Source organism: Bombyx mandarina, chromosome 18 (assembly GCF_030267445.1).
Source record: "Bombyx mandarina strain Sakado chromosome 18, ASM3026744v2".
NCBI lineage: Eukaryota > Metazoa > Arthropoda > Insecta > Lepidoptera > Bombycidae > Bombyx > Bombyx mandarina.
The window spans coordinates 5,537,539-5,548,732 of NC_143224.1; the positions used below are offsets into that span (position 1 = coordinate 5,537,539).

Here is an 11,194-nt window from a genome sequence, read left to right on the forward strand (position 1 = left end):
GATTTGAATATCCTATGCGATTGGGCTATACGGAACGCCTTAATAAATATTTGCATATAAATTATTATTCATCTAATAACTGTTCAAAATATTATTTATATTCACCCAGCCTGCATATTATGTTAAAGTTTCTTTAAATTATTTCGCAATTATCAACATAATAATATACGAAAGGGCAACAGTCCACATACTTAATTTTTAAGGTCATACAAAATTTTGGTTCGTTTCGAACTTTGACATATTGTTGGTCGAACTTGTAATATAATTTGCAGGGTGCGCCTTTCTGCACTCTGATATGGAGTAGTGCAGTATTTAACATGACCACATCAAACACGCGCGACCATTTACAGAGCGCGCAGCCGAAGCGACGGATCGACGCGATCCATGTTTTTAAAAGTACGTTAGAATAACAAAAATAAATCATTAAAATTCCATAAATTAACTGCAACTAGCATAATGAGTACAGTCACTTGAAATAGTATTACTATCGTGAAGCGCTTTTGCGCTAATGAAATGTTTTCATTTTTCCTCGTCAATTATTCGGTGTAATCGGTGTTAAAATTTCTTTTTTTTAATAGTCCGTTTGTCGAATTATAGGGTTTCCTTTGGCTGCGCAAGCGTGGTCAGTTGGTATCGACAGTTGCAGCGCCGGATGTGAGGACATCGCCGGAGCTGAAAATGCATTGAAATTATACGAGAAATTGTGCAGTTCTGGACAATAATTAGTGATTGTTACGTGTGTGCTCGAAGAGTTTCGGGACTTTGAAAAATGACGGTTCTTTTAAAGGTATATATAGATTTTTTTTTACACCTTTTATACATATTAACATTGGAAAATGGATCGTGGGAAATCACCCACCATCTGAATTGATAATTTATAATTTAAAAATCAAACTTTAAGCTTTCACTTGTAAGGATTAACTTGCGAGAATATAGTTTTTCTATTAGTTTTATACATCTTAAAAATATTTTATTATTCGACAGGTTCGAGAAATAATTTTGCTTACAGCAACAACAATTTACATTGCATTACAAATTAATTTACATAAATAATTGAACAATTCTAAGAAAGTCCCCATTGGGGTCATTGATATTTCATTAAATTTAGAAATCTAGAAAAAGAAAAACAAAATAAAATAGAATAGAATCGTTTAGTTTTACACTGTTTTATTATTTTATTTATAAAATTATTTTTTAATTTAAAAATGCAATTTTTTTGTGGTAGAGTGTATTTTGTCCGTATCCTTGGAAACAACCATCCTGTCTGCGCGAACTAATCATGCATTTCAGTTTCAAGGATGTGACCAGATTTTATAAAACATAATTGATACTTCAACCTCATGTCTCAAGGTAGGTAGTGGGATATTTTTTTTATTTTTTTTTATTTATTGCTTAGGTGGATGGACGAGCTCACAGCCCACCTGGTGTTAAGTGGTTACTGGAGCCCATAGACATCTACAACGTAAATGCGCCACCCACCTAGAAAGATTAGCGTCGTAAGGCCTCTGGTAACTCCTTAGTTCATACCAAAATTTTCATGCCAAAAAAGTGTATTGAGTTGGTTGGTGCGCAGCGTCAATAATGTTGTTGTGCCTAAGTGTCCAATAACTGCTGGATATGAATATGATGTATGAATATGAATATGAATTTAAATTCAGATGGAACACTAGCTTCTTGCCGTCTCATTAATGAAAATAGAAAAGTGCCAGTAGAAACAGACTGAGACAAAGTACGAAAACAATGCGTTGCGTAATAACATTTAGGCCATAATCAGAACAACCTATTTATATTGTTTAAATTAAAATGCTTGGAACGTATGTCACATATATTGTTATTAAGTTGAAAAAACCAGAGTCCAACTACGGAAGATATATAGATTTGACCTGAAATTAAATAAATTTCGAAAGACTTGTGTGTAGGCCGACGCATAGATTTATAAATTTAAATTCAATAAATTAATTCAAATATTATTGCGATAATTATGAAAATATTAAGATACAGTGATGTAATTTTAGCGCTCTATTCGATATAATTACATTTTGAACAAAATTCAAATGTGTAGTACTTGAACTTTGAGTATTTATTTAGTTATTTGATAAAACGAAAGAGGAAAACATATGTTGTAGTATCCATGCGCAGGAAAACATACCAACTGCAAAAGGACTTGCGAATGATAAATGGAGTAGATAACAAATGAGATGGTTACCTGGGAGACCTGAAGGCATATAGCCTAAGACTGGTAGAGATAGAAATACAAGGAAAAAATTTGCATTTAGTGGCTTAAGATTTAATGTCAATTATTAATCAGCCACTCGCCTTAAATATACGTCATTAAATTATGAAAATTTTGAAGACGAGCCTATAAATCATGGAGAATGTCATAACATATCGAAATCAAAGATGATTGGATGAATTAAAATCAAGGGCAAACATTGCGATATTAAAGAAAACGTTTAAGGCGTACCGCGAGTAAAAGAGAAGGCTTTGGTTACCGAAATGGGAATAAATTAAATTAATTTCATCTCCGAAATTGATTAGCAGAGTATAGACACCAATAATAATTTTTCTCATCATAGAATTCTAGAAAACATCTCTTGGTAAAATCCTCGATTTGTATTAATCATCAACAAACAAATTTTGCAGTCACAAAAACGAGTTTAATAGTAATATAAATATTATGGTGATATGGTCTAGTTTTAAGTAGGCGTGTCACGAGCGTAATAATTCTGACGTAACGGTCAATCCGATACGATGCCATCAATGCGACAATTATTACACAAGCCTTGTTGTTACAAAAGTTGTGTTATGTTTTGAAAAAGCCTGCTTTGACCCATGGTTTTGAGAAAGTAGGACGCGGAAGGAAGAAAAGTCACTTTATATAGAATAAATTGTCTTAGCTATTACTTGATATTGATCAAAACTTAGCTGATATGCACTAAAGTTCTCAAACAGGGTTATGGTGCGATATTTTTCTACTAACCCCCAGACAACAACACGATCTTAGGATATCCCATAGCGTTGTTTTGCAAATATGTAGTAATATTCTGTACCCACTCATATTAAAAAGGCTAATTATAACAGAGAAAGCTAATTAGTTTTTTTTTCTATTTTCTATGAAAGCAGGATGAAAATTAAATTAACATAACATAATTAAAAACCAAAAATAATAAAAAAAAAATTATACAAAACAATTCTTAATCTATCATAAAAATCTTGATACCAGAAGGATGAAAATTAATTAAATATAATAATACAATTAAAAACGTAAATAAAATAATAAAATTTTTAAATAATTAGACAAAATTAATTTTCAAGCTATCACCACAATCTTAGACTCTAGAATTTAAAAAAAAAATACGGAACTAAACATAAGTAGAGCGAACGAAACTTTCTAACGAGAGGACTACGTGGTTTTTTTTTGTAATGGATTATTTGTTATGTGACGCGCTTAATTATATTAGTTTGGCGTCGACGGCTTAACTAATTTACTAAAATGGCGATTACACGCTATTTATTTACTTGTATAACACTCTTAGATACATTGTGCGTGTGTTTTTTTACATTTGTTCCAATCCCCTATTTGTCTATTACAATAAAATAGTCAAATTCGATAAACGTTGCTTATTATTCAGAGGGTTTGACGTTGTTTATTATTTAGTAGGTTTTAGTCTCAGTCTCCTTTTTATAATAACTGGGCAGAAAAGAACTCAAGAACCATCTGGTGTTAAATGGTTACTGGAGTCTATAGGTATAATAAACGTTTTTTTCTTTTTTTATTGCTTAGATGGGTGTACGAGCTCACAGCCCACCTGGTGTTAAGTGGTTACTAGAACCCATAGACATCTACAACGTAAATGCGCCACCCACCTTGAGATATAAGTTTTAAGGTCTCGAGTATAGTTAAAACAGCTGCCCCACCCTTCAAAGCGAAACGCATTACTGCTTCACGGCAGAAATAGGCAGGGTGGTGGTAGCTACCCGCGCGGACTCACAAGAGGTCCTACTACCAGTAATTAGGAACATTATAATTTTGTAAGTTTTTATTACACGATGTTATTCCTTCACCGTGGAAGTCAATCGTGAAAATTTGTTGAGTACGTATTTCATTAGATAAATTATTGGTACCCGCCTGGGATTTGAACACCGGTGCATCGCTCAACACGAATGCACCGGACGTCTTATCCGTTAGGCCACAACGACTTCAGGTATCATAAATGTCAATGATGCATCTAGAGATTTAAAGTCATGATTGAATTGTTTATGTGAGGACTGTTTCACCCTTCTAATGGAAATGCATTTTTCCCCCCTACGTATTCGCTAGTAGCTACCAGCTAGGCTACCAGCGGGACGGAAAACGCTACACTGCTTCACGGCAGAAATAGGCAGAATAATAATGCCTAACCGTTTAGCTTCCCAATATGCCTAGTATCACAGTAGTAATTACTCAAATTAATATTTTTTTGCTGTTTTACGTTAAATTTGCATTATGATGCTATTCTTTCAAAATGGAAAACCATGGGGAATTCGAAACTCGGCATGGGCTTCTCGCTCGAGTAGACTAGACGGAGAACTTATCCCTTAAGCCAAAGAACGCGTCGGACATTAAAAAAATTTAATGCATAAAAAATAAGAATAGGATTTAGTAAATCGATAAGTTGAAGATCGATCATGAATTTATTAATATATTCCTTTTAATACTGTATTAACTATTATATATATGTATACTTATATATGTATGTGTATGTGTTTTTAATTTAATATAAATTTCATTGCCTACCATTATTTACTCTGCACTACCTTTGGTTGACTGCTAGAGAATGCCTTAGGCATACGTCTGTCAAATAATGCCAATGCCAAGTCTGTCAAATAAATAAAAATAAGTACAAAGCTTGTGTATGGTATTTTTGATTTTGGACTATTGGTTACTTTCGCTTTTGTTTATGCAAATGAGCTAAGTCTAGGCGTATTACATAAAATGATTGCACTACCTACACAATGAACTATGATTTATTGTTATAAAATACAGTGTTTGTCGATGTCTGAGACGATAGAATATTTTTATTGAAAGTCACGTAATGACGTCAATAGTGAGTGAAATTTGTCTTAGTTAAAAACTGAATCCATCACAATTTATGATTTTTGCATTAAGTTAATGTGTTACCTGATCGAATGTGGTTACTGGAATCTTGGGAGTACCCTTTCACTACCGTAGCCAAATTCCACCTTGCTACTGGAAACGTTGCATTCATCAACAATTAATCTAAAGGATAATTTTTGCCACTTACCATTATTATTATTTTACTTATATGGACGAGCTCAATGCCCACATGGTGTTAAGTGGTTACCGGAACCCATAGACATCTACAACGTAAATGCCGCCACCCACCTTGAGACATGAGTTCTGAGGTCTCAGTATCGTTACAACGGCAGCCCCACTCTTCAAACCGAAACGCATTACTGTTTCACGGCAGAAATAGGCGGGGTGGTGGTACCTACCCGCGCGGACTCACAAGAGGTCCTACCACCAGTGGAAATTACCATTCGATGGTAGGATTGAGTATTTTGCGCGGTATTTCATAAGGTCATTCAGTTCATGTCCTTCTTCAAAGGAGATTTGAAGAGAGAGAATCTCCGATAGAGATTGAGAGAGAGAAAGAGAAGGACAAGAGAGATGGAATCTCTAATAGTTTACATCGGTTTATTAAAGACAAAATCAAGTATTTTAACGTTTCGTTGATTTTTAACCCTGAGTATATCTATAGACAGTCATTATGCCGTAATTATTATAAATTTTATCTGTTAAAAAATATTTTTAAAAACATTTTCTCTTTAATTTGTATGATATTAGAATTCTAACATTTTTATATAATTAGTTTAGTCTTAAGATACAATCTATTTGAAAGGGAAGTTTTAAATGAGAGGTCATGAGAGAACTCCTTTTTAATTCATACAAAATTTTAACGGAAGTCTGAAAGCATACCTTTTCTCATGATAAAACTTCGGAATTCCAATAACTATGCACACACCGTCATACTTAGGTGTAAATAAAACATCAACATATTTAGGTTCAAAAACAATATTTCGCATCACTGTGGTTTGATTTAGCATCTTACATGCTCATATCAATCAATTAAATTATGCATAGCAAAAAATACTTATGTGTTATTCAATTAATATGACTGACATTCATTATCTTCGGGCAAGCATCAACAATATTAAACGAAATGTAACCAATTACTTTATTAGATAATTCAGATAATTATGTTCAAGCTTAACTATTTCAAATACATACTTAAATTAGGTTTTTCAACTGCGTTCTTGCTTAAACCGAAAACCATCTTCATTCTAATGTAGTTCTGACAACAGTAAAGCTATTTTACAATACGTTTTACACTTATGTATAACATTCTAGAAATCTTTGTAACGAATTGTAACAAATATGATTGTTTTGTAACTTCCACTTCTTAAAGCGCCGTGTTCTCATATAAAATTACTGAACTAAGCAAAAAAAAAAAACTTGTCGATGGTCAAATAATAATTTTAAAATACACATCTCTATCAAAATGTATAAATAATAACAGGTGTAGTCGAGACAACGTACTTAGTGTAACCACACGTAACACACCTTCGGCGAGAGTGATGGAATCATTTAACCACATAAATTACGAGTAAAAGTTGGCAATCTCGTCTTCATCACACATAGCAAAAGTAGCCGGTTCTATTCTATTTTTTTGCCGTTCACCTGTTTTGTTGTTACGTTAGTGCAACTACACCTGTCGCCGCACCTTTGGGACCATATTATTATTAGTATCAGGCGCAATGAAATTTGTGACGTAGAAATTCTCACTTCTCAATTTTACTTTCAGGTATCAATCCTTCTGGGAATTGCGTGTGCGGTGTTGGGTGAAAAAAAAATAGAGCTACAGGACATAGAGGAAGACAATTTAAAAAGTGAAAAGGAGACGGAGCTTGGGAATTCGGGACACGGTTTACAAACCAGTTCAAATTCTGAGACAGGGCTGATACCATTAGAGTTTTTGAAGAGCGGTCTGTTACGTTACTTTCAAGCGACTCCAGCTCCGGAATCGCGTTACCTTCACCAATATTCCGTCAGTGAAGCCCCAGAAAGAATACAAGCTCCTGTTGTTCAACCAAAGCCGCAATTTGGGACGTCCGCAACTCAACAAGCTATGGTCGGCTACTTATCTAACGTGCCGATGCAAATTTATTTAGTCCCGCAATATTATGATCAATCAGGTCATGAACGTACTCCACAATCTGCCATTCAGTACACCTCCGCTGGGGCCACTCGGGCGGGCGATTATCAGGGACAGCATGAAGCCGTTCAAACTCAAACTAATTACATAGAAGTGCCAGCGTATGTGACGCCTACAGCAAAGACTTATGTACCGCATTATACCAGCCACGTTGTCAATTATACACCACGGCCCACAGTTGCGCCACAGCCAACAGTGTCTTCGGTAATTTATCGTCCTTCCGTACTACAATATCAAGCTCCAGCTATAGTAGCACAAAATAGTCCTGCTAAGCAATATTACCAAAATGTACAATATACCGAAACGACAGATATCGACGAAGGCCAAGAACACGAAGACTCCAATAGTAATACTCACGCAGAAGTGACTTACCAAAAGGTACCAGCACAGGAATATCATCGACATTACCCATCAAGGACTCCACTTAGAGAAGAATACCGGCACAGCACTGTTCCAGAATTGCCGCATCCGAATTCTTTATTGTTGAAGGGTAGTCCGTCTCATTTGCCGAAAGCTTTACCTTTATATCGTCCTATAACGCAACCCGTTTATTCAAATGCAATTCACAATACTGTTTTCACCCCCCGACCTCAGCCACCACCCTACGCTTCTCCATTCAAACGCCGTCCAACATCTCTTTTAGACTCTTACATTCCTTCTCACGTCCAAATAGAGTATATGAGGAGAGGATTCGCCAAAAATCCTGCAGAGGCATTTGAGGCGTTATCCAGTGGTCGTCATTTGACGCATTCTCACGCCCCACCAGGAAATTATGAAAGAGGATTCCTTCCTAATCAAATGTATCATACTGCTGGAGGAGGCGTTACATTTGGACACTATAAACGATCACCCAAAGGAAATAGCCGACAGCAAAAATAATATATATAGATATTTATAAAATTCAATTGTAAATTGTATACTTGATGATATTTAAAGACTTGAAATAATTAATAATGTAGGATATAAGTTCTATTTAAGTTATGAGATTTAAAATCTAGTACAACGACATTAATTTAATTTGTTTATCTAATAAAATAAATTTATAGATGGAAGTACGGAGCAATTTAGTAATGTTATTATTTACTAATAATATATTTTTCATGGTCAGTATATGACACATTTTATTCATGTCAATTCAAAATCATCCCTTACCAGCTAATAAAACTTTTCAAAGATTGGGAAGCGCTGTTCTAATCCATTACTTCAACATTGACCTTGGGTGCCTTCAAGTTTCTGAACCACTATCACATATGAACAAAGAAACCGCTGCAAATCTTATTATAGCCCCCCTATGATTCTTAGTACACGTAATAAAAGAAATACATTATTATTGTAATGTTCACACAGAATTAGTTTTAATCGATGAATTTTCATCAATTCGATTTCTATTTTAAAGATAAACTTCTGCTAACAGTAGAAGCGCTCAATACGTGTAAGTAAAAACCGCATTGTATGATTTTTTTATCATTCAGATAGGTGTTGCCCAGGAAGCCTTTTCAGTTTCACTAGGACAGGTGGGCGAGCAAAGGCTCAGCCAGGAGGGGTGAGAATAACTAACAGCTGCTTCAACTCAAGAGCCGCTACTTCGCGAATGAATCTACTACCGGATTGGAATCGCGACCCGTTGAGAAGATTCGGCGAGAAACTCAGCGGGCTGATGCATGGGGTGTATGATCCTGTGCATGATTCGGCACAGGTAGTACGATGTACTGCAGAGTACACCGGTTGATTTCACCATTGAAAAGCAGTCCTTTGTTACAGTATGAAGGGCCTGTCATTTTAATACAATAGAGACTACCGTCTCATATTTCATTCTCGTTTTTCTATGGAATTCATTAACCATTTGAGACCAAAAGAAACGTCATTTCATCTGCCCGTTAACAGCGATTAATATTAGGTCTTTGCCTATGAAGCTGTCGCTTAGTATACAGAAAATTAAAGACATTATTATTACATAATATGAAAAATTTCTTATACTTTATAACTTAATACATTAGGAATACTGTATAACAAGTTTGTTTAAAATTCTTGTGTAGATATGGTAGTATTGAAAATAAATTAAGTCGTAATAAATTAAGTAAGATTTCCACAGAGCTCTAGTGCTTAATAAATTATTAATGAATTTTAGCTTAGGAAATAATAAAGCTTCGACTTCAACAGTCCAAAACAGTCTAAAACGGTTTTAATAAAATAGCAATTTGCATTTAACTATGTAACTAAGGATACGATTGACCTACTTTTTACGGTAAATATTGACGATTGCAACATTATTGATACTAATTATTTGTAAATAGCACTGAAAATTTAAATGTTTTAAAAAAAGACGAAGTTATGTGTGAGCTTGTTCTTTCGTGGTCCCTAGGCTACCAGCGAATAGGTATGTATGGAAAAAAATATCTATCGATCAATATAACAAGAGAGAGAGATATAGACGAAACCAGAGATCCGTACAAGGAGATTCCCGTGGGAAAGTTGTTTAAAACTTCATTCATATTAACTTGATAAAGCCAAAGCCACACGGTGTAATGCAATAAAAAATTCAGTCGATGACATTTATTTATCCGATGGAACTAAAGCGTCTTTATCCTACAATATTTGTACATCTTTAGGGAGCGAGAGATTGAGATACTTCACTTCTATCTTCGTGACTTCTGTAGCGTGTGAAGTTGTTGTTGTTGTGTTTTTTTTTCATCGGTAACCATCGCTTCTACCACTTTGACATTGATGATATAAATGAGCGAGGAAGACCACTTATAAGCGTTCACATTTTAAACATTCAACCGCTAATAAGATAAATTATAACTAGATTGCCTTAAAACTGTCATTCTTTCGGCACACGGGGACACAAATTAGAAAATATATAAGAACGCTATTTTCAGTAGGTAAATGTATAATGCACCCTAAATAAGTTTCATACTTCAATCTAATGCACACATCTAAGCGAATCTCACACATTAGAAGCTTAAATTCGGTAAGTGATTGATGAATATGACAAAAGTAAACGTAAAAACTTTGAAAACTCGAAACATAAAACATTTTACTGTAAATAAATAAATTAGTTTAAGGAATAAATTAGTTTATAAAGTAAAAGAAAAGAAAAAAAACCTAGTGCCAGTTTCGATATTCTCTTGAAAAAATATGCATTATGCGATCACTTTTTTTTAGTGCCTTTGTAGGCAGACGAGCATACGGCCTGTCTGATGGCAAGTGGTTACCGTTACTCATGGATGTCAGCAATGCCAGGGGCAGAGCCAAGCCGCTGCCTACCATTAAGTACTCTCCACAACACACGTTTGAAGAAGGACATGTCATAGCGCTCGAGAAATACCGTGGAGGGGAGCTCACTCCAAAGCCGGATGGTATGCGGCAACAAAGATCTTTGGAAACAGACTGTTGATGAACGCAGCGGTTCCAGATAATATGGATGAACTCTGCTCCGATGGCGGGATCGTCTCGAATGATTCCTCAGGGCATTTCCCAGAGTTAAACTTGGATGTTACGACAATATACCTATCAGTTTTCTAAAGAGAATAATTTGACCGCCAGGTTGCATTATTTATTCGGAAGGAAATGTCTTGCAAAAATCCGCTCTTACGTATTTAAAGTTGCCGTACTAGTTTCGATATCTAGTCCAAATTCGTATAGTAATTATAGTCTGGGTCGGAAGCTGAACCACACTTCCTCAGATAGATTTCCTAATGTAGTACCTATATGTATTCATAATTTTAGTCATTATCAAATAGCTTAGTGGTTGCTAAGACAACATACAAGGCTTGATATTGTATGTGCCGTGAACGTGTTTTTTTTAGGCAGACGAGCAAACGCGACTGCTTACCGCGATGGTAAGTAGTCACCGCTGGTCATGGAGATCAGCAATGCCAGAGCACAGTCAAGATACTGCCTAGTGCTGAGGATTC

General features: G+C 35.1%; 1 protein-coding gene across 1 annotated transcript; it reads left to right on the forward strand.

Moving 5' to 3' along the window:
• Positions 1-305: 305 nt before the first annotated feature.
• LOC114246381 (uncharacterized) lies at positions 306-8,340 on the forward strand. The gene is made up of 3 exons (XM_028178873.2): positions 306-396; positions 598-787; positions 6,867-8,340. Exons 2-3 carry the CDS (start codon positions 770-772, stop codon positions 8,154-8,156), a joined length of 1,308 nt encoding a protein of 435 aa, XP_028034674.2. The 5' UTR covers positions 306-396; positions 598-769; the 3' UTR covers positions 8,157-8,340.
• Positions 8,341-11,194: the final 2,854 nt, after the last annotated feature.